This window comes from Lepidothrix coronata, unplaced genomic scaffold (assembly GCF_001604755.1).
Source record: "Lepidothrix coronata isolate B3197 unplaced genomic scaffold, Lepidothrix_coronata-1.0 Scaffold94, whole genome shotgun sequence".
Lineage (NCBI taxonomy): Eukaryota > Metazoa > Chordata > Aves > Passeriformes > Pipridae > Lepidothrix > Lepidothrix coronata.
The window spans coordinates 2,512,312-2,539,528 of record NW_016690274.1 but is presented as its reverse complement, the minus strand read 5'-3'; the positions used below and the strand labels follow the sequence as shown (position 1 = coordinate 2,539,528).

Here is a 27,217-nt window from a genome sequence, read left to right as displayed (position 1 = left end):
GTAAAACCAGTGAAGGAATGTATAGTAAAAGATGCCACTGTTTCCACCTGGATTCCTTGTACTTCACAAGTCTGAGAATCCTGCAGCTTGGGAGTTTTGTGTATTGTTTTTAAAATGTTACTGGCTTGCAGTGTAAGCTCAAGAACTGCTTCCAGGTACATTGTGAGTAATTTACTGTGAAGTTTTGTAGATTATGGATAGTGAGATATCCATTTAAAAAGAATGGGCTTTTGAAATGAAGAACATACACTTTGTTGTTGATAAATATGTTTTATCTGCTGAATAACACAGTTTAGAGAGTAAGTAATCAAGAAAAACTAGTACAGTCTCAGATGTCAAATGTGACCAATTATAAACAACTTGAACTTGCATCTGGTTCAGAATTTGAAATTCTTAAACTTTTGTGCAGTACCTTTTCAACATAACAATACTTCACCAGACAATTGTCAGCTCTTAGGATGAGGGTGTTTTGAGAAGGAAAATTGGTAATGATATATGCTGGTTTAATTCTCTTGTAGAATTTGTTTTTTTTTGTGTTACAACTTTTTATCCATGTTCTGTGCTGGGACGTGATCTAGTCCAATTTCGAACTACATTTTAGCGAAGGTGTCTTGTTTCTAAAACATCTGCTGAAGCTGTTACAGTAATGAGCTTTTGCTGAGATTTGGAATGATGAAAGAGCAAATGCTTTTGGCAGCATAATGTCACATAATTTGTGTTTATTTTGCAAGATGTTTAGCATAGAGTCAGGTAATTTGGTAAGCCATGGAAATATAAAACGAGGAAAGCAGGTTTTTGCCTTTTTCATTTAGAAGTTGCAGTAATATGCAAGGGAAGCAAAGGTGGCCCTGAAGTAATTTTAAAAAAATATACAGATTTTACCCCCTTCTAACTAAATTCTCCTTTTAACTGTTGTTCTGATTTTTAATGCTTTTTATTAACTTCCTAGATTGTCAGTGAAATCTTGAGACTTAATGAGGATCCTAACGTGCAGGGCCTTGCCCTTGACCTCCCAGAAAGCTTATGTAGCAGTAAGGTATTAAATGCTGTGAAACCAGAGAAGGATGTGGATGGGTAAGTGAAGCACAGAGAAATAATATCAGCAGACATGAGGCTGATGGCTCTGTAAAATCAATTTTCCCCGTGCTTATCGTTAATGGATTTTTCAGTTAATGTGTCTAGCTGTGCTATTGAGTAGTGATAAAAGATGCCTCTGAATCAGTGAGAAGTCTTCTGCTGAAGTAATTTTGATCATTATCTTTTTAATCTTTACATAATGTATATTCAGGACATGGTCTTTTCAAAAAATAAAAACTGAGGTTGTGATTTACTGATGATACTTAAGGTATTTCAGTACTTCAGTCATGAAAATGGTAGTCACAAAGTGCTGAATTTTCACAAGAAGGATTGATGGAAAAATTGCAGAGAAGGTTTTTACTTCCTTACAGCACTCTCTCATGGTGAGAGAGTAGGCTATAGTTTGGACTCATTAACACAACTTTCTGATCAGTGTCTCTCTCTGAAGAGACCACTGGTCTAATTTAGGTGTCTTGAGTTGCCATCTTGCTGCTCTTGCAGCCTTCCTACTCTCAACTGCAGACTATTACCGGATTTTTTAACCCTTTCACTTTTTTTTTAATGTCACAAAAAAAATCCGAAAATCTTTCAAAGCAGTTAGCTTTCCATTGTCTGGAGTACTGGAGATGCAGAAAATGGAAAATTTGGAGCATCCTTGTGTATGAGGGAGAATGCAGTGCTGTGTGGAAACACTTGAGTTGCCCCCATTGAGCCAGCCTGAGCCCAGAAGGATGTGCTGCCTCTGGCTTGGCTTGGCTTTGGCAGCACTGGTCTGGTCTCACTGCAGCCACTGAGGTGTTTTGGCCCAATGTGCCATGGGTAGCCCATCATGACAAGTAAAGAACTGCCTGTGTATCGTGGGATCGTGTTACTTATTCAAACTCAGAGATCCCTTTCCTGGCCTCTCTTGAGGCTCAGTGTTTGTCTAACTGGGATTTGGGATGATACAAATTAGCTGCAGTACATGACTATCAAAGGATTTGCTTTTATGAGATGTGTTTGCTCATGGGATTAGCTGTTAGCCATGTTACAAACATTACTGAGGATTTATTTTACACAAACTTCTTTTTTGTTAAATTGCTATGTTTTTCCACTGCAGATTATCCAGTGTAAACCTAGGACACTTAGTATGTGGTGATGTCTATGATTGTCTAGTTCCTCCTACAGTGTGTGCGGTGATGGAGCTTCTTGAAAATCTAGGTGAGTACTACTATCATAAACATGAATTAATTTTAGCATAATTATTTTTCTCAGTTTTAATCCTGACTGGGAGTCAAATTGTGTTTTCTAGTTTGTGTTGAATTCCCATCTGACTTATATTTGTCTCCTGCTAGTGAGGAGCCTCAGTGAGATCTGAATGTAGCATTTGCAGAAATGGGTCTCAGTCCTACAGGTTTTAGATATTAGGTAGGGATTAGCTGCCATCAGCAGATTTAATCTCACTAAAGCTGCACAAGACATGAGTCTTCCAAATGAAAAATATAAACCTTACTTGGGTGTTTCACTTGACAGTTTTGATTAGTGTGAACCGTTGGGGAAACTCAGGTCTGCCTGTAAATTGCTGCTGAGCAAATCTTTTGGTTTGGGTTTTGTTGCGTAAATGCTGACACTGAAATGGCAGATTTCAACAAGCGGGTTTACAATATATGAAGACGCTGTTAGTTTAAGGCACTGTGTCAGAAGTTATCTCTCTCTCAAAAATTCGTAAGTGTTGAAATGAGGATTTCAGTAACAGAACTGTAAACGCTAGGTCAAATGTACTTAGTAACAACTGAGAATGAAAGAATTTGTGCAAAATACCAGAAGAGTAGTACCATCTATAACGCAGCTGTCTCCTTCGAAAACACACGTAGGATCACTCTCAAGGAAAAAAGGCAGCGCAAAAAGAACCGTGTATTGCAGAATACACCATCTAAGGAGTCTTTCTGCTGCGCCTTTTGCAATCGGATTTGTCTGTCACGTATTGGCCTCATAAGCCATCAACGTGCCTGTAGCAAATGTGGATAGAGCCTTCCCAAATCTTCGTTCGCGAAGCCTCGCCATGAATGAGTACCAGAAATCCAGAAGAGTAGTATTTGCTTACTAGAATTTGGGAAGTTACCAGGAAACAACTTAAAACCTGTGGTTTGTGTCACTGCATGGGCTCCGAAAGACTTGCCACAGCTGCTGTGGTTGTGCAGGCACACAGCTCTGTCCTGTCGTGAGCCGCTTTGCTGGCACTTCTGGAGGCCTTCGGCAGCAAGTGGCCTGGTCAGAGCAGAGGTCCATGTCCTCTGTGCCCGGTGGAGCCTGGTGCTTGTGCCTTTGCAGTTGAGGGCGGCTGAACAACTTGCCTTGTGTTGTGCAGGTGGAAAGACGGTGCTGCTGGTGGGAGCTGGTGGGGCAGTGGGTGCTGCCCTGCAGAGCGTGCTGCAGAGGGAGGGAGCAGTGATCGTCAGCTGCCCGTGGAAAGCCCCACAGCTGCAGAATGAGGTGAGTGCTTCATCATGATGATGAGGGTCATCCTGCATCCACACTATCCGGGCATCCCTGTCAGCTGCTCCCCTGGCACTGCTCCCCTACGTTGCTGTTGCCAAGAGGGAGACTTGTTGTTGCAGTCACAGGTGGCACTGGGTCTTGCTGGTAGCCAGTGTGGGTTAGGATCTTTTCTCCTTCCTGCTTGCTCAGAAATGGTACAAATACTGGCCTCTACCCTCTACCAGAGTTCAGAGAAGGGCAATGAAGCTGGTGAAGGATCTGGAGCACAAGTCTTATGAGGAATGGCTGAGGTAGCTGGGAGTGTTTAGTCTGGAGAAGAGAGGGCTCAGGCGTGACCTTAACACTCTCTAAAACTACCTGAAAGGAGGTTGTGGCCAGGTGGGGAATCATCCTCTTCTCCCAGGCAGCTAGTGAGAGGACAAGAGGATGCACTCTTAAGCTGCACTGGGGTTGGACATTAGAAAGAAGTTCTTCACAGAAAGGATGATTAGACATTGGAATGGACTGTCCAGGGAGGTGTTTAAAGAAAGACTGGGTGTGGTACTTAGTACCATGGTCTAGTTGAAATGGTGGTGTTCAGTCGTAGCTTGGGCTCAATCATCTCAGATGTTTTCCAACCTAATTGATTCTTTGATTCTGTGAGTATTACGTGTAATAGCAGCTGCTGTAATTTCATTATTTTACACAAGGAGCTGTTAGAGAATGAATTTAAAAACAAATGTGTTAGCTCTCCCTTTTACTTTCTCCAGGAGAAATGCCCTCTTTCTTCTTGTCCTGTGATATTGTCATCTGTGTGAAATTACTGTCGTTGAATTTGTGTCTTAAAGGTTTGCAAATACTGCATCTTTTGGGACAAGAAAGATCCCAGTCTTTATCTTTGAAGAGAACTGTAAAAGGATTCAAAGAAATTCAAGAGCCTTAACCCAAGGGATTTAATTTACATGGTCTCCCTGGTTGCTTTTTGCAGAGCCTTTAGCTGCAACTTAGAAGTTGGTATGACTTCCTGTCAAACTTCTCATTTTGTTCCTTAGTCCCAAATGCGTTGTCCTTGGGGCATGTGCAGCGGGGTTCAGATATTGGCTGTGGGAGTGCACATTAGTCCAGGGCCTGGTTTGCCAGTGGCTGTAGGGGTGAGGTGCCCGGGACAGCTCTAGTATTTGACAGCTTGTACCACAGGGTGGCAGCCAAGGCAAAATGATTGTGTCACACCTCCGGGCTTTGGAGGCAAGGACAGGAGGAGGAAATAAATTTGAGCAGCTGTGATAGAAAGTTCTCTGGCAAACTCATGTTTTCACAGCTGCAGATGTTTTTGTCAGGCTTGTCTCAGCTCTGGGCTTTTAAGTGACTGACAGCACTTAGGAAACATATGCCTCTGTTGGAGACAGAGCACTGTGAACTTGATCCTTGCCATGTCTCATTCTTCAGTTATTTCTTGTTGCTTAGGGTTGTGCTAGAGGACTGCTTTGGGCTGGATGGTGCGGGTGACAGGGTGACCAGAGGTGTTTCCACTGGTTCACAGCAAAAAATCTGGATTGAGCCCATAGCTGCTTGTGCAGTGCTGTCTATAGCTGGAGAGAAATCTGTTTCCTTCCATCCACATGCTTTCCCATAATCATGCTTTGCTTTTTGGCATTCCCCATAGCTTACCTTTTGCAGCAGGTCACTGATGGAAAACAGAACGAGAGGCCTAAGTTTGAGGCTTTGCACATCAGTCTTCTCAGGTTCATTTTAACTGTTGGCAGTGAAGGAGTTTGTGCTTTACCTGCGGGACTAATCAGCAGAGGTCAGGGGAAACCTACCTTCCTCTTCCTTGCCTGTAAGCCTGGAGCAACATGTCACCAGTAATCCCCAGAGCACTGCTGAACTGTCTGGATATACTCTGATAGTTAACTCTAGCTCCTTGATAAAATCTAGTGCATTCAGGGAAAACTGTTTCATATTCCCAGAAGCTGCAGAGTCAGAAACTGAGCACAGGTTTCCTACTCAACAACAAGGTACTGCTGTCTCATGGCAACCTGTATTTGAAGTACAATGTTTTTAGATAACATGATTATAGCTGGTGATATGAATATATGATATGATATTCTTCTGCTTGTTTAAAATGCCAATTAAGTAAAAACAGTTTAAAAGGTTCACAAGGTTTCTTCTCATGAGGTTTTTTTTTCATTTGAATTTCAAATAAGAAAATATGTTAGTCAATGTTGAGGCTTTTCCAAGATTTGGAAGAATTAATTCATGTTTTGTTTTTCCTGTACAATGCACTAACTTCTCCTTTCTCTGAATACAATGCCTCTACAGTAGCAGTCTGTGTGCTGTTGTTTGGAAGTATTACCTGTTGTAGCATAATAACTTCACTTATGAAGTGAGAGATTAACATACAAAGAGTATAAACTTTTTGCTGGTATGCATTTGTTTCACAATGTATAATAGGAAAGGAAAATTTTATCTTAAAGGTAGATGTATATTATTTGTATTAATCCATTGGCCAGGCCAGTTTGCACTGAAGCAGTAACTCTGACCTTAATGATGTAATGCCTTTCTTAAGTAGGTACTAAATTACCTTAGGCTAGTTCTGTTGATTTGTTCTTCTTTTAAAAAGGACAGCATAACAAGTGTTTTCTTTAGAAATTCTTTCAATTTAAATGAGTCACACAACACTAAGATTGTTGGGTTTTTTGGGTAAGGTTTTGTATTGCTATGGACTTGTAATTACTTCTGTTACTCATGCACTTTTGCAAAAATATTTTGACAATGATCAAGAGGAAGGTATGTTTTAGTCTACCTTAGGAAAAGTCTAACAGTGTAGGGATAGCTCTCCTGGCAAACAGCATAATACCATCTACCATCTGATTTAGTGTGCTCCTTTAAGGCAAGTCTTTTCTGTCCTATGGCAGGAAAAGGGAATGAAATAAATAACAGTACTTTTCATTTCCTTGCTTTGAGATGAATGAATAGTGGACCCACTTTCAATGTTCTTTTCCCTCCTCACTTCACTTTTTAGGTGAACAGGTTAATATCTCTTTTTGTTCCATTTCAGGTTTGCTTTACTTCATTTCTTAAAAATAATCATCACGGCACAGCTGAGCCATGTCTTTCAGCGCTCTTGAGCTTCCTGAGTTTTCAAATAAAATTACAAAGGAAAGAAAACATTTCAGAAGGTTCTGGCACATCTGTGCATTAGTTGCCATGAGGAAATGTTGTTCTTTTGCCATTGATATGTTCAGTGTAAAAGAAATTATGAAGTAAGAGGTAGACATAAGCATTTTGGTGGAAATTGTTAAGATGTTATCGCTCTGTTAAGCTTTGTGTAGATAACTCTTGAAAGCACATTCACTGCATTGTGCCTGAAGAATGACCTAGTGACATACTTTCAGGAACGTCTCCCTTGTAATGTTAAAATGGGAGTACCTAAAAGTTGATTCAGTATTAGATGAAGAATGGGAACAGATGTGCTTAATCCTTTATCATGGTAGAATTATGTTTTCTAGTTTAAAAGGAGGTTATCAAGTAGATTCATATTGAAAAATACAGATTATTTCCTTGCCAAAACATGGGTAATACTTAGTACTTGTAAGAAAACAGAATTTTGTTTCAGTCATCTAAATTCAGTCAGTCATCATTTCAGCATGTCATCTTTAACATAGCCCATGTGTGAACCACATCGTGCCTGTTTTGAGAGAGTTGCTATCCTACATTTTATTGTAAAAGAACTGAAAATTGGTCTATCTAGGTATAATTAGGAATAGAAAAGTTGTTTGGAAAAGCCTGGTTGAGGACTATAANGCTGAATGGAAAGTTCCTTTCCAACTTGAAAAAGAACTTCTTTTGGCCACAGTCTGCTTTTCCTTAGAGCCAATGCTTAAGCTTCAAACTTTTAGACATCTCTTAGTCATTTACTATCCTGCTTTTGCTGTCTTGATAAGAGCAAGAGTCTTGGTATGAGCAGAAAAATGCACTTCATATTGTAAACATGAAAGAACATGAGACGAGGTATATGGATCCCATAAGAGGAGAGGAGGGGAAGCTGCATGAGAGTTTCTAGTGATGATGATGTAGACAAAGTATTTCTACTTCAACATTTTATGCACATCACCTCTGTTCCTTGTAATTTTGAAATTTATCCCCTGTCTGTAAGCTAGAGGAACAGTTGCTAAAGCAGTAGGCTCGAGCCCACAGTAGAAATGTGGACTTGATTTTCATGTGCACTATGTAGAGCAAGTGCATTCAGGCCGATGTGGTAGGGAAGGGGTGGTCAGTGTCTGGGCAAGAAGATGGTAGCAGGGAGCTATTGGCCACTTGCTCTGGTTCATCCCTGAGGAGTCTGGCTGGGTGGGAAGGGATCATGTTCTGCTGGGTTGCTAATGATTTGCAAACCCTGACTTTCCTGAGGTAGAGATAGAGCTGGAAGAAACCACATAAGGAGAACATACCTTAGTGAAAAAAGTACCTGAAACTAGTCACTGACTTATAAAATTTTCAAGATTTCAGGAAGTAATTAGAGTTGCTGTGATTGAAGTGGAACCTGATATGTAAACTGATGTGAATAAAGATTTTTTTGCTAAAGAGAGTTCTGAAAAGACTTTTAATCAGGTTTCTATTCCTCATCCCATCTCTTAAATTTTATATAGCCTAGCTTCATACCCAGGAAACAAGGACTTTTACATTTCAAATATTAATTTTAATTTTTATTTTGTTTGATCATGTATTTTAAAATGGCTTTTTTAAACTATGGGAAAATGAAATTTTTATGCGGATTTCACAGCAAAATGGAGTTTCAGTTATCTGTAATAGACAACTACTTTGTACCATTATCATTAAATACTTGGCTGGAAAGTCTGTATTGTTTTAACATTTGGTGTTCTGTCTTGTGAATGGGTGGGGCTTCTTAATCTGCTTCTACTTAAATCTTGGTGGAGAGAATCATATTTTGTTATGAGGTAAGGTTTCAGATTATTTGTTGGCACAACTCTTCCCAACTGAAAAAATATTTACCGGTGAGAAGGCAAGATACTACTGGACTATTGGCTTACTTTGTCTTCAGCCTATTGCCTAGCACATTAAGGAGGATTTGGCATGATGCTTGTCATTCCTTCCTCTAGCCAGCCTGGTGGGACACAGCCTTGCTATCCAGGGAGCATGGGGCAGTCAGCCATGTGTTCTCCCTCGTGGGTATCTCCTTGACCTTCTGGCTATGGCTTCCTGTAGCATCTGGTTCCTGTCAGATGTGTCCTCTGTCCAGGGACTGTGTGGTGCATTTGCTAGGGAGGTTGAATGTGATGATTTCATAGGACTTTTCCATCTCTAACGTCTGGGATTGGTTGGAAATAACTCTGCACATGCATCCCAAGGCTTGCTTCTTGCTTCAGTGACTAAACAGCTGTCAAAAGAGAAGGGCAAGGGAGAAAAAAAATCAACAGAGGAGGTATGGACGCAACTTCTTGCAAGTGAAACCAAAGTTTGATGGAGATCACATAAAGCTCTTCCAAGGACACCCAGAAGTCTGTAAACAACTATTTTGCTTTCAGTGGACTTGCTCTCCCAGTTTCTGGATATACTTTTTAAAAATGCTTTTCACAGGGGAAAAAAAAATTCTGTAAAGCGTTTGTGATATATCTTTTATCGACTCTGCAGGAACTTGTTCAATAGTTGCACATAAAATATTATTTTCTTTGTGAAATAAGGAAAAGGAAATCACATTGGGGAAGACTCTGAGAGATCAGTGTGTTTTCAACCCACGGGACAACTGTTTTGCTGCCATATGGTACAACCTTTTTCATGGAGGAGATGGGGCAGGGCAATGAGATAAAAGGTTCAGCTGGTTTTCTGGTAAATTTATGGATACGTGTGATGTTAGCTATCCAAACCAGTTTTAACATTGGCTAGAAAAATAATTGTGTTCAGCTGTTAAGAACATTTTTCAACATTAGGGTTGGTAGTCATAGAGATGAGTATTTGGCCCCATCACTTGTTTTCTGGCATTATAGTTACATTGAATCAATTTTGTCTAAAGTATGTTGGCTGAACATTCATCAAAATTATTACTTGTTGCATACAGCTCTCAACTGGTTCATCAATTCACAATGCTAAGTGGTGTGCAAAGCTTAGTCCTTGTCCCAGAGGCTTTGCATGGGAAGGCATCCTGACTTTCAGTATGTGATTTCTTACCAAAAAAATGCTGTGGTCATGTAACTGAGAAAAATCACTGTTTTTCTCTGTGTTGATGTTGACTGTTGCAGCAGAGGTTGCCTCCTTTTGCAGAGCAGAAGTGTGCCTACAGCGTAGTATTCTTGGTTCACAAGTCATCACAGCATCTTTTTATCCAGATTTGCTTGCAGATTTCTCAGTATCATTTGACCTGTTGCTGGTCAAGCATTATGACTTATGTGGCCTTCTAGGAGTGGCACGTAAGCTGATATTCTCACCACGCTCAGGAGTGAGAGCAATTTGGATAAGGCTGAATGACTGTTTGCAGGCAATCACAGGAGTGCTGTGAAACTTGTGACTGAAGTCTGAATCAGCTCATTGCATTAGTCATTTGTCAAGCCAGTAAATCTTCTCCCACACTTTTGGCTTTGTTTCCACATGTGGATCTCTAAGGAGGGTTAGGCGATCCTTGCATCCTCTGAGGGGAAGATGGAGCTTTTTTTGTTTTCTGCCTTTTCCGCAGCAGTTATGCTCTTCTTCCCTCCTGGATGCTCAGCTTTGCCAAAAACCTGCTATCCTGACAGGATTTGTAGCTGTTCTTTCTTGGCAGGAGTGTTGGGCAGGGTTGCGTCAGAGCGCTTTTGGCCAAAAAAGAAGCTGGAACGCTTGTCAGTCAGAAATCAATTTGTGAGGCTCACTGAGTTTGTTACACTTGGAATTAATTTACATTTGTTCAATATATTACCAAAATCACTGTATCTCTGAAATAATTTTTACATTCAAGCACAATGCTGTGGCTTTTTTAGTGGATCTTTATACATCTGCCTCTGGTGCTGTCCCTTACCTCATGGTGATTCTTATAATTGGTACAGGACCCTGCTTCAGAGAAGGTGGGGAAAGAAAGGCACTTTACGTTATAACTTTGGTTATAAGAATTTTTGTCATAACCATTTTTACTCCAGCATCTGCCAGGTTGAAGTAAATCACAGGCACTGATTAGCAAACGTGAACTGAGAAGGAAAAAAGATGCTTTAATTGGCGTTCTTCAAAAACACTGACGTTTGCAGATCAGGTCATCTTGCGTTCCCATCAGCTGGCCTGGTTTTCTACTGTGATAATCTGACTATACGCTTTATAATTGCCTATTTACTGTCATTCAACCCTTCTTTTTCTTAAGTTGCTCCAAGTTACCTTGGTCTTTAGGACAATGATAGAACTTTTTATTTGGAAGGATGTAATCCCCTTTTAAGTATTATTGATGCTGACTCTGACCTCACTCGCCTGATCTCACAGTTTGTTTACCTAACTTCATTTTAAATGCTATTGTTCTTAAATTTCATGGAGGGTAAGAATCAAGCCATCAGTTTGCATCTTTTTTTTTTTCTATGTTCTTGTTGTCTGTAAATGCTTTGCTCAAAAGGCTATTGCTGTATAAGTCTGAATATCTTTAAGATGCATATTAAAGTATGTATTTCTAACATGAAATGCTTGTTTTGTCCTTGTGGGGTGTTACACCACATCCCTAGCTTCGTCACGCGGATGTGGTGGTATTTGGCAGTATGAAACCCAATGATGTTCCTGTGAGCGGGATAAAGCCTGGAACCACCATTATCAGTTGTTCTCATGACATGCTGTCAGGTAAGAGGTGTTAAAGATAGCAGTTCCTACAAGTGATGTGCAGTGAGTCCTTGAAATGTGTGTGACATCTTGGTGATAATGCAGTGTGGTTAAAAGCTGCATCTTTGGGAGGGGGCCTTGAAAGGTGTGTGTTTGTGTACAGGGTATGTATACATGTTTCTCTGATGTATAAATAAGAAAAAGATGTCAGGTGGGGTAAGAAAGGTTGGAACAGGTTCTTCATACCAGGATTGTTAAATAAGTGATGATCCTATGGATTCAAAGACTTCAGAGAGAAGATTTTTGGGTCATAAGATGAACTATTACTTAGTGCTGTTTTGTACAGTGTGTTATCCTGTGACTTCTGTGGTCTCACCTGGAACATGCGAAAAAGAGAAGGGAAAAAATACCAACTCTGAAGTGCTGTAAAGCTGTCTGCAGAGAATGGTGCAGGAGGGAGTGAAGAAATCATGTATAGCTAAGAAGAGGCAGAATGTCTCCTGCAGTAATTATTCCTACAAAAAAGAGTTTGAATTCACCTCCCTCCTCCCTAGTATAACATGGTCTAACATGAAGGGGGAATGGAGGAGAAAGATAAAGGGGCAGAGAAGAGAGGGAGTGGTGTTACAGCAGTAGTACCTATAAATAAATAAATGAAAGGGAATCTCCCCTCCTCATTTAAGGCTTCTAAGCAGAAACCTCTTGTATGTCAGACTTGGGGCAGAGGCGCAGGTCTGTTCTGGCAGGATGGGGATAAGCCGGTCCTTGCAGCCTGAGCGGGCACCACTAGTGACTGGACTCTCCCAGCACTATGTTGTCTAGTGCAAGTCCCACTTTTGGACACCCAGTTCTCTCCTTCCGTTGTAGAAGGAGTCTGAGCCTTCAGAGGCCTAAAAGTTCTGCAATATATACTATGTCTTGAGACTTAAATATCTTCATGCCTTAGTTGCTCTATAGAACTCTAGATAAGATTAGTGTTTCCCTTCCCTGAAAGAGTGCTATTAGAAAAACTGCATTACATATCAAAGCAACATTCCTTTTTTTAGGCATGAAATGTAAGATTTGGCATAAGCGTATACATTTCTTTGCATTTTTAAAGTTGTAGCAGTGGACTGTGTTAAGTACTGCTTTTTTTTTTTTTTTTGAAATTTTTGAGATTTTTATAATGATAATTTAAATAGAACTTATCTACCAAATGTTTATCTGTCTTTATGATTATGCTTTTGATGTTGTCAACACCTTGCAGAAACTCCAAAATTATAGAAGAAATGCATTTTAGCAGCTTTAAAAAATGCTGGTCTCAAAGCTTACTAGAGAGGTACCTGAAAGACAGGTGTCTGACAGGAAGAATGCACTTAGTTTAATTGCAAGATGTTTGTGAAAAGCCCACTGTGGAGCAGTTACGACCTTGGAGAAACAACTGAGTCTTATAACTGATTCTTCACTTTCATGGAATCTGGCAGAGGTGCTTGGAAATTGTTCTGGATTTTTTCTTGCTTTAGAAATGTCCAGCTTAACATCTGTGGGATCACAGGAGCTAAATGAAGCCTGAAAGCACTAATGGCCATGAAGTAACTTTTGTTCCTGCTAGATGGTGGCTGGATTTCTATCTTAAATGAGCGTATATGAAGTCTAACACACTTGCATGTTTTAAAAACACTCAAAATTTGCAAGGACATAGGTGAACTGGGGAAATATAATGATGTAAGCCAGGAGAGTAGAGCTAAAAGTGCTCACTGCAAAGTGACAAAATTCTTTTTCAAGTATTTTTTAATCTAAGCAAAGATTTTTAAATTATCACAGTTTTAAGATGTTCTAGCAACATTTCAAAAATTTCAGAATTTTCTAGCGGTGCAACATCTGCTGCTGTTGCACTAAGGATCTTGGAATCAGGTGAGTGCTGGTAGTGTCTTGCAAGAATATACTTTAAATGTGAATGTATAGAAATGAAAATAAGTTTCTGAACAAAACTTAAGGATGCCAGAATTATTTGGGATTTGATATCCAATTTCTTTGGGATCACTTGACAGCTGAAACCTATATGGTTTTAAGTATGTTAGTAGGAAATTCAACCATTTCCCCACCTCTTCTCTATTCTCAGCTGCATGAGCAGACAGGTAGTACATGGCAGCAGCTCTCACCCATCTGCACAACAGGGTACAATTCAGAGGAGGGATCATAATGTCTGTAGCTGATCTGACCATAGTCCAAAGCAGAGCACTATTCCAGCTCCCATTTGGAAAATTTATCCTAAGAGAGTGTTGCAATCCTGTGATTGTCTTGCTAATTCCATGTGTGCATGACTTTCACCTCTAACTTTGCCTTCACCCCTGTAAAAGCCTGGTTAGTCATTTGTGGGGTGACTGTGTAGCATAGGCAATCTAGGAGAAGTAGTTTATTGAAGGGAATTGTCTAATTCTGATATGTATTTACACACGTGCTAGCTCTGCCCTGATAAAAAAGTCATATTAAGCCAAATAACATAAAAAGCCAAAATGTCTCTGTAAAGCACAGCTGTCTGAAAGGGGGTTTTAAACTCCATTTTCCCTACTTCATTTATATTTGGCAGCTCTCCCAGCCTGATCTCAAAGCAACAACAGTCAGCTTATGACTGTGATAAACTGTTCCAGTAAAACTCTTCTGTCTGTATCTAAAGCTGAACATCTCCAGAAGATTTTGTTGTTTCGTTGTTTGTTTTTTTTAATAGCAAGTGTAAATGTAAGTAGAAGGATTTTTCCAACACTTTCTTAATTAGAGTTGAATATCAGGACTGTTACCTTCTGCTTGGTTGCCTTTGTCACTGATGTATAGGTGCCTGTTGGCAAGAAAGTTTGAGAAAGGATTAGGATTCGCACAGAATGAGACTAAGGGTGTCTGCAGAGATGGTCTCTTGCTCTCTCAGTGATGGATGTGACAGAGTGAGCTGGAACTGGGTGGGGGTGGTGGGGTGCTGGCTCCTTCTGCCTGCCACACTGGCTCCAGTCTGAGTTCTCTGTGCCTCACTGCAACTGGGACCCTTGTCGGGAGGGGTAATTGTGCAAGACAACGTGAGTGTTTTATGACTAGTACGGATGGGGTGAGTAGAAGGAGAGCTTGACCAGGTCAGGGTTTGCACTTCAGTTCCCCTGTGGGGGAAAGGTTAAAGCTGTCAGTGTACAGTTGTTATTTTTTTATTACAGTTATGTCTACGCCCTTCAGAATGCAGCTAGGGCCTTGATATGCCCACAGAGACTAGGATGTGAATTTTGGAGAAATTGTGTCTAGATAAAAATCAATAAACAATAACAGAAGAACAAGCCAGAAGAAGGATCACAGCAAAATGACAAAATAATTTGTTTGGTTAGGGTAGCTAATGTATGATTATTATTTGATATATTGCCACTAGAAACAATGATAACTGCCTCAAGTTGGAGTCACTCTGAATTGTATAGATTTTTCAGAATATCTACTTTTAATGTCACATTGATGAAGATAACTTTTGCTGCTCAAAAAAATTCACATATTCTGTTTCCAAACTATAAATCCCATTGGTTAATAATCGTATATAGTATTTTGTGATCATTTCATTGTTCTCTTTTGCTGTAAGAGGTGTGTTGAGAAAACAGTCTTTACCATGTTCATTTACGTGTTCTGTTTAAGAATATGTATGGCTTTTCAAATCCTCACAGCTGTGTGAATTTTCTTACGTGTGAATTTTCTTACGTGTTTGTGTAATATGTTTCAGAGCATACAGTTACTCTCTGATTTTCACAGTATATCCATCCTTGTGGGGGATTTCATTTGAAATATTAAGTAAGCCACCTATAATTTTGTCAGTAACATTGTTAAATTTCAAGTCAACATTCAGAAATTTTTTATTTGGACATAACTTTCAAATACACATGCTCCCACTCACAAAAGCTTTGTGATTTATTAGTGCAATACTTATATTTTACAGAGAAATGCAACTATGGTCAGCAAAACCCCTCTGCTGCAGAAAACGCTGTTGGTTCTCTTGCAATAGCAATGAGAATGCAGGTTAGTGTAACTTTTGTGTTGCAGATTTATTGCTCTTTCTGTAAGCTCTAGAAATTGCTTCTGCAGTTTAGATTTTAACTTTTTTTTGCTCTTTTGAACATCTTACCTGCCTCCCATTTTAATAGCAACTCTTAATCAGATTAATGTAATGCCTGCTACATTTAATTAGAGAAAGGCAAATTAAAAATGAAATGTTACAATTCTGGTGAATACAGTAAAGCTTGGCAGAAGCACTTGTATCAATAGACTAATGTCACTTATTCTGGTAAGACAGTGAAGATTAATTATATCTGTCCATACTTTTGTGTCATCATGTATAGAGGGGTTCAAAAGTTTGTTACTTAATGTGGAAGCAGCATAAGTCAGTCAATGAACAATTAGTATCTTCCATTATTTTTATGGTGTGAGAGAAGACTAGTAATTCTCCATCTTACCGGAATAAAATCTCCCCGTGCCTAATTAGAGACTTTTTTCTGCCCATTTACGTGTTAATGGAGTTTTGTTTTGTTTTGAAACGTGGTCAAACAATATGACAGTGTTTTTGTCCTAAAACCATGAAATAGAAAGATTTTTAAGTTTGGGGTTTTTTGTTAGCCTTTGCAGTAGAAGTTATTTCAACATACTCTTGAGATAGTTTGAAATCAGTGTTCAGCATTTATGATGCAGCTGGTGTGTGCCGTTTCCTTGTTTAAAACCAGAACATGGTAAAAACCATGGAGCGATGGATCCAGTCCCATCAGTACAGAAAGTGGAACCTGCACTGCTTGAAACTGCAGCCCCTCTCCCCAGTGCCCAGGTAATAAGTGCTTTTAAAGAACTAAAATTTAATAAAATATTTAAAGAGTGGGCAAGTGTTAAATGTGACAGTGTTAAACATGACAAATGTAAAAATGGCCCATACCTAATGAATTTTTAATGTTATGTTGACTACATGTGGTGGTATTCTCTTGTATGCCTCATTGGGACAATATCCTTCTGTTTTCTATCAATTTTTACTTTTATGATGTGCACTGGAGTCGAGCTTTGTTTAATGAAGACCTATAGCTGGAAGGTTTTGTTGAGGAAAGGAGTTGAAGCTTTCTGCAACATCAACAGAAATAAAAAATATGTGAAGTTCCTAATGGCTAAACCCTGATGTAGGAAGGTGTTTAGTTAAGGCTCAGTGATTTCAGTGGCATTTGAGTTTGTATTTATTTCCTTCCCTCAGCAGAAGTACTTTCTTCAGCATTAGACTTTTAAATTCCTCTGTGGGTGTGAAAACCAGGAAGCATATTTATTCTCATAACCAGAATCTTTTCAATCAGTTCCTGTCATTCACCTCCCAAGACCCATGTCAGGCCACAGGGATTTCAGGTCTGCCTCGGCACAGCTGCTGACATCTCTGACATTTAGAGCAGCCTGAGCCCTTTACTGTGCTAAAGTGCTTTGCTACTTGTTGGTTATGTTGGCTGATGGAGGGAGGAACTGAGTACTTGAGATGAGATTCTGCCACGCAGGAGAGTGTTGAAATTTTTTTGTGATTATTTGTATGCCTGCTTCTTGGCCATGCAGACGCTGAAGGGACCTCGCTTCAGAAAGTCAGAGAGAGCTGGGACTGCTTAGCCTGGAGGATAGGAGGCTCTGAAGGATCTTATCAGTGTGTATAAATACAATGTACAATAATACAAAGAGGACCAAGCCAGGCTCTTTTCAGCGGTGCCCGGTGACAGGACCAGAGGCGATGGGCGCAAACTGAAACACAGGAAGCTCCATGAACATCAGGAAACACTTTTTCACTGTGAGGTTGACCAAACTTTGACACAGATTGTCCAGGGAGGTTGTGGAGAGTCCATCATAGGAGATATTCAAAAGCCACCTAGACACAGTCCTGGGCAACTAGATGTCCCTACATGAGCAGGGGGTTGGAGCAAATGACCTCCAGAGGTCCCTTCCAACCTCAGCCACTCAGTGATTCTGTAATTCTGAGTCCTACTGCTGTGTTTTGGGAAAGCTGAAACAAAATGTTTTCTTCTCTAAGCATTTTGATTCACTTTTCACTGTTTTCTTACAGCAGTTGAATGGCAATGGACACAGTTGTAGTTTAAAACAGAGATGCCAAAAGAATGAGTTTTCTGTTGTATCCAGGGGCACAAGGGGGAAGAAATGCTTGTGCTTTTCCTGGGCCAGCATGTTCAATTTCTAGAACTAAAGCCAGAAAAAACTAGCCTTAAATAATACAGTTAAAAGTTAGATTAAAGTATGTGATGTCATGAGTATGATGGTAAAAAAACCCTGGAAAAACATTATTCCCAACCCTCTCTACAACACTGTGTGTTTAGTACATAAATAATTACATAATTAATATATAATGGCATATAATATAACCAGTAATAGGACCTGCATTTTTCTGTTGACTCTATAGCTTTATGTCTTTTTTTCTTTAAATGTAAAGAAACCCTTCAGATGGAAAGTATCCTGTAATAAAATGTAATCTTGCAGTAATAAACCACTTTGTGTGGAAACAGATGGAGTTTTCATTGAAAATGAGGCAAAGTTGCTTAAGCACTAAAACTAAGAACATCTGCTTTTTGATTTCTGTGAGATCTGGGTGTTAATTGAAGTATTTCCAAATCTATTGGATATGGAATGGAAAATTTTCTTACAAATATGCAGTAAAAAAAAAAAACAGCACACAGGTGAGTAGATGTACAGCCTTCCCCCATCTTTTACATTTTCCTGCATTTTTTAAATTATCACTTACCATTGTCAGTGGTGGACGTCTTGCCTAACAATTTTCATTCATGCAGAATTATTGAGTAATTCTATTATTTCTAATATATTGTCAGACTAAAAGAGCCATCTACAAATCTAGATTTCTAAATGCTAGTTGTAACCAAATCTTTTAATTTCTTGTGTTTTAGGAAAAACATTTACTAGAAATAATAGACGAGATACAAACATTTCATATGTTTTGTATAGCCCCAGTAGTAGTTAACATATAAATGTAAATTCACTGTTAAATTATGCCTTTTATCATTTTATTGCTTGTATCGGTGTTCAACCTGTCATTAAAAGGATTCTAAGTTGTTAAAAGTCTGGTTGCTTTGAAGGTTTTTGAGGGAATTTCAATGGGAAAGTGATGACAGCAGTGGTTTTGCCAAGGGATAACTGTTAGCATCCACTGTCAATTTTACTTGACTTCTAAAAATATATCTAATTTTAATTTATCTAGAAATTCTTTACCTTTTAATTTATTTATAAGTGTTCAACTTGGTTAGTTTCACTTCTTCCACTTTTTACCGGTACTGGTACCTCCAGATTGGGAAAAGCCTCGTTGTTTCTTGCAGGAGAAGAGGAGGAAGAAATGAGGGAAATAGGAAGGGCTGAGGTTGCTGCAGGGAGTCCTGATAGTCTGGCCTGAGATTTGAAATAATAGCTTCTGTCTTTTAGTAAAGAGGCCAATATATTTAATAGGAGCTAAAAAAGGCAAATTAACTTTGTCATTTTAGTCTACATCCTTCTCCTCTTGTCAAATGCATCAATTACTTGATGAATAGAATAGTCACCCTGAAAATTTTCTGTGCTTAAATCTTTAAGGGACCACACTGTCATCCACTTACCAATAGTTTTCTGGGACTTTGTATAGAAAGTTCTCAATGAAAACTTGAGATATTCTTTGCCATGTGATGTTTGAAAGCCACTCCATCTTCTGTTCATGTTATATTTTTATTGCTAGTTGTGCTTGAAGTAATGCATAAGAAAGTCAAAGGTATATCCTTCTATGAAAGAGGATGAGCTTAGTGTGTCTTTGAAAGAAAGTGGATTCCAGGTTAGTGCTGTGATTGAGTAACTTCTTGTCCTGTAGTACTGGATTATGTCATTGCTTGGATGGATGGTTTCTGGATTTCACTTAGCTGCTGCAGGGTGCAAAAGTGGGCTACTTGAGAATTATAATTGAATAATGGTCCCAGTTTGGGATGTCCTCTGAGAATTGCGAGCAATTAAATTGGCACAGACTGATCGTTTGCTGGTAGATGCAGAAAACAGCCAAAGTCCACACACAGAGCTGAGATCTGCCAGTAGTGTTGTGTTCGTTGGTGGATACTTAAGGTCTTGCAGACTGTTTGAAAGTTCAGGACATTAGCTTTGATACCCTTGCCAGATTCTATCTTTAAAAATACTGTAATCAACTGAAACTACAGGAAGGAATTTAGCCTGGTTAGGCTGAAAGTATTTTTGAAGTTGCCAAAGGAGACAACTCCTCACATCTTGTGTGCTGGGTCCTGGGCTTCACTGCTGCAGGAGCTTATAGCTGCCAAACGCTTATGTGGACATAATGGGCAACTAGGCCAAGCTCCCAAATGAAAAATCCATAAAGGAGTATTAAATCCAAAGACCCCTGGTGGTTTAGGTCAGGAATTCCAAATACAGTAGTGTCCCCTAGCCTACAGCCACCTCCCCTCAGGTAATCTATGATGTGTGCTTGCCTCAGCTGCCACTCCCAGTCCTTGCTGGAGATATTCATAAGCTCACTGGATGTCTGGCCTGAGCCCTGTACTTTAAACTCCTCCTTTGTGGCCATGCTTAGTTTAGCTGTGTTTTAGAAGAGCATGAGCTGGTCTTCAAATGCCTTGTTTCCTTTGGTGCCCTCACTGGGGAGTAGCGAGGCTGAGCTTGCATGGCGCTCAGGTATAGCTAATGTGTTTGTGTGACTGTGGGCAAGGAATGTATGCACTTTTCAGTAAATTGTATGCGCTGAAATGTGCTGCGAGGGAGGAGAAGAGAAAGAAAAACAAAACCAGAAACATCCATTCCAGTGGGACATGCTTGAGCATCCAGCAGACACGTCTCTAGCTTGATATGAAAGCATTACGTAATATTTGGAGTCTGATTAAACGAGAGAACTCTGTGAAATTGTAACAATTAACAAACACTGCACGTGATTTTCAATGTTATATTAGGTGTTAGCTAATATTTAGGTTTGGTTAATAAAATGTGAGAGAGGATTGAAAAACTCATTACAGTAACTCCATTGTTGGATTATTTGCTGTTGTTTTGTGCTCTGTCGTTGACCACCTAAGCTGAGAGAAATCTCCTGTCTCCTATTTGTTTTCCTTTCCAGTGATATTGAGATTTCCCGAGCACAGAGTCCAAAAGCTGTTGATGTACTTGCCAAGGAGATAGGATTGCTTACAGATGAAATTGAGATCTATGGCCAAACCAAAGCCAAAGTACGTTTGTCCCTGCTGGAAAGGTTAAAGGATCAGCCAGATGGAAAATATGTTCTAGTTGCTGGGTAAGAATGCACTGCAACATCATTAGTGTCCACTCTTTCCACTCATATTAATATAAACATGCAACTTACATCTTTTTTTTTATACACTGCACAAATAAGAATCCTGAATGTTTTCATCTGTATGTTGCTCTGTTCTGAAAGTGAGCAGATTTTGAACTTTTTTGAAGTAACACAGCTTTTCTTCCAAACTGTTATTACTGAAGTAAAGTATATTTTATAAAAGGTAGTTTGTTCTATGATTCTGTGAAATGTTATCTGTTGGTGCATCGAGTTTTTCTTACTGTTTTATCAGAATTTTAATTGTTTAACTTGGATATTTAAGGCTGCTTGTATTGTGTCTGTTTATAAACAAATGTTAACAGAAGCTACATGCTAATCTGTTGATATTAACAATAAATACTTTTATATTGAAGAACAGATTACAAAGTTTAAAAAGCCACGTTTTTTCTCTGAAATGTAGACATGTCTCCAGGCAGGCTTATCCTGCTTGCCGTTCCCACGATTATAGCAAATGCTAAGCTCAGCAGGAATTATGCACTTCTCTTCTGAAGAGCTTCGGGTTTTTCTTGCGTTCAGTGACACAATTTTTTCATTCACCTAGTTTACTAAGTGGAAACTTCTACCTGTGAACAAATGTAGGTTTTCATTAATATTTAAATTGCAATGTTTTGTTATATTCTGTGTTAATCTATATGGTTACTTCCTTTTAAGTAAAACCACTCAGGTTTAAAATACAGTTTTAGGCTGATCCAGAAGGAGAAGGCTGTTCTTAACTGTCTTGATCTACTGATTCCTCACCTCGGCTAGTGTTTCACAAACTGTTTACTTTACTATCGTCTTGTGGGGACACAGTGGATTTCTGGCACTGTCTGAGATGGAGCCGTTGTAGACTGAGAGACCTGATGTTACAAAGCTGAGGCAAGCTATGAAGCTTTCTTCAAAGCTGTGTGATAGAAGTGCAGCATATAAAGATGTTCTTGAGGGTGCTGGAGCAGTTAAGAGAAGGAAGTAAATGCTGGTTGAACTTGGTTTCTTTTGGTAGAGTTTTATTTTGGTTTGGGGATTTTTTGCCGCATTGGAGAAACAAAAACATGTTCAGCATTTGGTTGAGTTTGAAGAAAGTTGCTGCCATGTATTTTCATGCTCGTGTTGTCAGCGGCATCAACTGGGCACCATGCTGCAGGCTGAACCAGGCTTCTCTATCAGCAAACCTCTCATAGAAGCAGAGGTTATTTGAAAATGTCTGGAGATGCAAGATAGCACGTTGCAATGCCCCATTCAGGTGGATTTTAGTTGTGTCAGATTGCGCACACAAGTGCTTACATTTCTTCACACTGCTTTGTCTCCCTGTCTTCTACAAAGAAGGTGTCTCAAGCAATTTTTGTCACAGAAGAAAGCCTATATACATGTGGAAGAAATGCAGAAGTTTTGACTAGCAAGATGAGCAGATGGCAGCAAATAGAAAATTGTATCTTCTTAAGTTGATATAACACGTACAAATACTGAATGGTGTTTCACAAACAAGCGGCTGAGTTTGGTGCCTACACAACCTGATGATGCAATATGTTGTTATTTTTAACGTCTCTGAAGTGATTGAATCTGGTGGGGTTAGTACAAAGCCACATCTGCTGCAGGAGGAGTGCTATGTAGCAAGGTAGCTATGACAGTGGGAACATTCTTCTGAGAGAGTTCAAAGCTTGACTTCGAAATATTTTACATATGAAATATACATATAATGTGTGTCTGTATGCTCTCAGCTGTTCTCATTTCCTGAAATAACTGTAGCAGACAACAATGATGTTAAGAAAAGCAGGGAACTCTATCTGATGAGGAGATGTTCAGTACAATGAAAATCGGGTATCACTGAAGTGTGGAAATCAGGGAGTGAAATAGTATCCTTAGTTGCCTTCGTTCTCTGCCTGCCAAGGCAAGGTCAACCAAAACCTGCCATTTGGATTATTGTGTTTGTTCACAATAACCAAAGATATTTAGAAATTCTTTTAGAATGATGCAGTATAGGTCTTCAGAATAAATTTTCAGTGGTTCAGAGGAAACATTTAAGATATATGCTTATACTTCAGGTTATTTGGTCTGGCAGAAATATTTATAATGTATGATGGGAACTTTGCATACGTGAAGGGAGTATAAAGTGTGTGTGTGTGTATTCAACAAACTACAAAATCTCCATCCTCCATCCATGATGCAGCCAGCAACATTTGAGCCTGTAATTGCACATTTGGGTTTAAATGTTTCACAGTGTCTAGGAATTATAAATATTTGCTGCAAATGCTCTTCTAGTTTATTCTTGATATGCTAGAGACCAAACTTGGTGTTCTGAACAGTAAAATGCAACTAAAATGTACCTCTTTATCTGTAATGATGGCTGTATTTATGGCTTTTTTAAAAGTTGCTGCTAACTTCAAAGTCTTTTTTGTTCTTTCTAAATGCAAACAAATATATTTAAGTGCCTCATCCAATAGAAACTTGTATGCTGAAAAATTGCAGTTTGATTAACAGATCATGTCACACAAAAATAGGATGAAGACTTTATTTCTTCATAACTTTCATTCTGTTCTGTATGGAGAGCATTTCTTTCACTTCTTTTCATTCTTGCTTTTTTATTGTCTCTGTGTTTGGCTTGTTATAGGGCTTGTGTTAAGACACTGTAGGGACAGAGTCATGAGTTACCATGTAGCAGTTGGTTCTTGGGCATTAACTGCCTATATACAGGCTTTTAGTGTGCTAAATAGTATGTCACTGGATATGTTAACTCAAACTGCCTCCACTTATTGCAAGCTGAGAGCATGCAAATGAATGAAGCTTGTGCATGACCCACTAAGTTTAGTGCCCGGGGTAACTTAATCATGCATTCAAGAATGTAGATAGCATATTTGCAAACACAATATGAAGTTACAGCTAAAATTTGTTAGAGTGTATGTGTGTATATACTGCAACATTTTGTTTCTAAATGCTCTAGTGATGTGGCTTTTACCAGATAATTCTGGAAACTCATTCACTTCAAAAATGCAAGATGAGGAATAATAGAATGTGGGAAAATTATGAAATATGATGCTGCTTTTAGCAAGTAGAGTGCTGGGTTTTGAATGCTGGAAAATTTAAAATCAGTACTTTTCCCCTAGAAGTAATAGATTGTTCTGTGATGAACTACTTTTTCAGTAAGTTAGGAAAATAAATACTGACTTAATGCCTTGTACAAGCTGTATGATGGATGGTAAATACTTTGGGGATACAATTTTCAGATTTGGAATTGCGTTTAGCTTCTGAGAGGTGTGTATTGGATTGTATTTCTGTTCACTGTGTTTCTTGGGCCACAAGGCACTTAAAAGCTAAGAAAAAGGGAAAACATATAATAAAGGAAAAATACAGGGAAGAATAAGAGGGGAAAATAGCCCTCTGTTGATGCACTGAATTGTCTGACAGTCCAAAGCAAAGTCATAGTTGAGACAGTTTGTCAGGTATTCGTCATGTCATTGCACAGCTCCTGATTGGGATTACCTTGGATGAGGCTTTAGCGGCTTTTAAGAGTTTGTAGTTGAGGATTCCTCAGTCTGTTCCTGTCTTTGTTCAGTCATTTTAGCTTCACAGTGATATCTGTGCTTTTATATTTGGAAGTTCCAGTCCCACATGAAGATGTCACTGCAATGGTGTCATAATGTCACCTCGTTGAGGTGACAGTAGTTGCAACACTTCTGTGCTCAGAATTATATTTCTGACAGTTGTAATCTTGGATGGGTTATGTATGTAAGTGGCCTCCATAGGCTGGTTTCCATGTGGATCACAGGAATTATGGGCTTATTAAAATCTTTGAAGCTGCTGATACCTATAAGTCTAAGGTAGGAAATTTAAAGAGAATTGTCACATATCCAGTAAAGTTCTTGCTGGGGTCACAAGGGCTGGCATAGCCCTTGTGAGGAAGTTACAGAATCTCCCTGTTTGTTTATTTTCTCTTTGGGAGACCTCATGTAGCTTTCCCACAGAAACAGCTCTGCTGTAAGCCAATGTGATGTATAACAAACAAACAAAAAGTCTGCATATTCTTATCTTTGTTTTGGTATACATAAAGAGAGAAGGCTTTCAGTGTTATGGAAAACTTACTTTGCCAAGGAGCTGATGACTGCTTGGTAGGTGGCAAAGTAAGTTTTAAGGAGGAAAATGATGGTGGAGTTTCTATATTTTGATTGAAAACATTAAAGAAATTTGAAGAATAATGCAAATGGCTGTAAGAGTCTCTTGAAATTCATTAAAATTTACTGCATTTTAAAGATTTCTCCTGGAAGTCTTGCACATTGCACAACTGAGCTAAAGTTAGCCATTGGCAGTTGTAATTTTATACCCATGTGATAGTGTGACCTAAGCTACAAGAGTGTAGCCAGCAAAAATATTTCGGTGTCCACAAAACAGCTTAAGTTCATTATTGTATTTATAAAAACTGATCAAAGTAGACCAGGTACAAAAGGAAAGATGTTTTAAATAAGCATTCCAAGGGAAATTGTTGGAATAAAATTTTCTTTTAATTTCAGACTTTTGTTTTGTTTTTCTTTTAACTAATATTTAAAGCTGAGGTTTAGAGCTGGTGCAGAGTATATCAGTGCACTGGAAATTCAGCAGAGGCAAGATCTCTTCCTGTCAGTTTAATCAATGAGCAATGGTGTGTTTCTCTTTTTGGTTTTTGGAAAAAGATCTGTCTTACAGAAAATTCACAGGGTTTTCTGGCTCATTTTACCTAGTCGTTTTAGAATAGGCCAGTCAAGTTACAAGAGCATTTTAGTAATGTTGCACTTGATTGTGTGTTACCTTCTGTGACAAATAGATACTATCCTTCATGCTACTACCAACATGCCTTCTTGGTTATGTATTTGTCTATTCCATTTTCCTTTCCCTTACTGGATAGGAGGCTGCATCTTTGATTTGGCTTGTTTAGTAAGAGTTGTAAAGAGTCCCTGCCTTGCTGTTCATGGCAGGTCAGCCACCTGCCATGTTTTGAGCTGCAACTGAGTAAATAATTTAGTGATGGTGTCTCTGAATTCTCTTGAATGTGAGCTTCGTGTGTCTGATACTCAGAAATAGAGTTAGCCAACAATAGGAAGCATTGCAAATACAAGTTGTTCCGTTAGTAATATAGACGTTGTGTGCACTGAGTTTTGGGGGTTTGTGTAAAGTTCTTTACTGGTAACTTCCAGTAAACAATTATAGGTGACTGTTTCATAGTAGAATAGTTTGATTTTTGGTGTTTTGCTTTTGTTGCATTTCCTTTTTGTTTTGTTGTTATTGTTTTCAAATAATTAATAGCTAAGTAGTTTTTACTTTCTTAAGTCTTTGAGTGCAGTAATGCCTCAGGATTACTCGTAAATCTGGCTTTAATCTGGAATAAGAGGATCAAGTAAATGAGATGAGGACAAGGGGTAAGAAGAAACTATGCTAAGAATGATTTGAATGGGTTTTGGGAAACCAGTGTTAGAACAGTAGTCAGAAGAGTGAAACTGGTAGCGAAAGTTAGTTTAACCTGGCTGTGGTGCTCTGAAAGAAGCATGTTTGTGCAAAAGTAAGAATCCTAGGACAAAAAAGAGATGGCAAAAATAGTGATGGAAAAAACTGGAAGCTATTGTTGTGGCAACAGTAAAACCCTGAGGGCTCCCTGTCCTGACAATGTAGAGATTAAAAGCATCCATTCTTCTGGGAACTGCAAACTTGAAAGTAAAAGAAATGAAGTAGGCTTCTATGCTACTGCAGTAGATCAGAAGGAAATCAGAAGTCCAAGTACAAATAAAAGATGACAGGGACCAAAACCACTTTTGAGAGCAGATAAAAGATATGCTCCAATTCTCCCATCTTTTGTTGGCTCTACACGGGTATTTTGCTAAAATTCTGTGAATTCCTTTTAAGTCAAAGGAGTGCCATTCTAGGATGATGAAATAGCCTGGATAGTAAGTTATTGACAATGTTTTAGAGTTTGATGGTTGGTGAACACAATGTTTATAAATGTGGAAAAAAATTACTAAAACCAAATGCCTACATTAAGTAACCCATGTAATACATGGTCATATAAGAGCAGTTCAAGGTGAAGAGTCTTAGCTCAGGGATTCTCTTATAGATGTGCTAAACTCCATTGATTTCACTGGAACTTTAGTTAAAACACTACTTTTCTAAATAGGAAATGCTTTTCCTAGAACAGTATGAAGTTATTAATTTGGCTTGCCTCCTGTTGCCCAAATTTTTCCAGACATACTTAACAAAGGTTTCCTTTAAAAAAAAAAAAAAAGAAAAAAAAAGCCCTGGATCTGATGCTGCTGTAAAAGATAGATTTGTGAAAAGTTAGTGTTTCTCATCTGTTTACATTTGTGGGACAAAGAATGGCTTTTGCCAATCTGTGAACTTACTGAACTAAGCTGAATCTTATTATTATGCTAATGCTTTTATGCCATTTGAATTGTGATCTGAGGCTAGCAATATCTTGGAAAAATTACTGGTGGGGAAAGGAAGTGTTTCTAATTAGATCTAGATGTTTTAGCTCAAATTTTGAGGAGGTCATAGGGTAAGGGTTCCCCTTTCACTACGATGTGTGTGCATGCTTGTATTTCTTTGGGAATG

At 38.9% G+C, this 27,217-nt stretch overlaps 1 protein-coding gene across 1 annotated transcript in view; it reads left to right on the top strand.

Moving 5' to 3' along the window:
• MTHFD1L (methylenetetrahydrofolate dehydrogenase (NADP+ dependent) 1-like) overlaps window positions 1–27,217 on the top strand; it is a 147,399-nt gene that overhangs the window by 5,213 nt on the left and 114,969 nt on the right. The window contains exons 5-11 of the mRNA XM_017821966.1: window positions 950–1,074; window positions 2,177–2,277; window positions 3,425–3,549; window positions 11,226–11,337; window positions 15,254–15,333; window positions 16,032–16,129; window positions 20,435–20,608. Of these exons, the coding sequence (XP_017677455.1) occupies window positions 950–1,074; window positions 2,177–2,277; window positions 3,425–3,549; window positions 11,226–11,337; window positions 15,254–15,333; window positions 16,032–16,129; window positions 20,435–20,608 (815 nt within the window). The remainder of the gene's footprint in view (window positions 1–949; window positions 1,075–2,176; window positions 2,278–3,424; window positions 3,550–11,225; window positions 11,338–15,253; window positions 15,334–16,031; window positions 16,130–20,434; window positions 20,609–27,217) is intronic.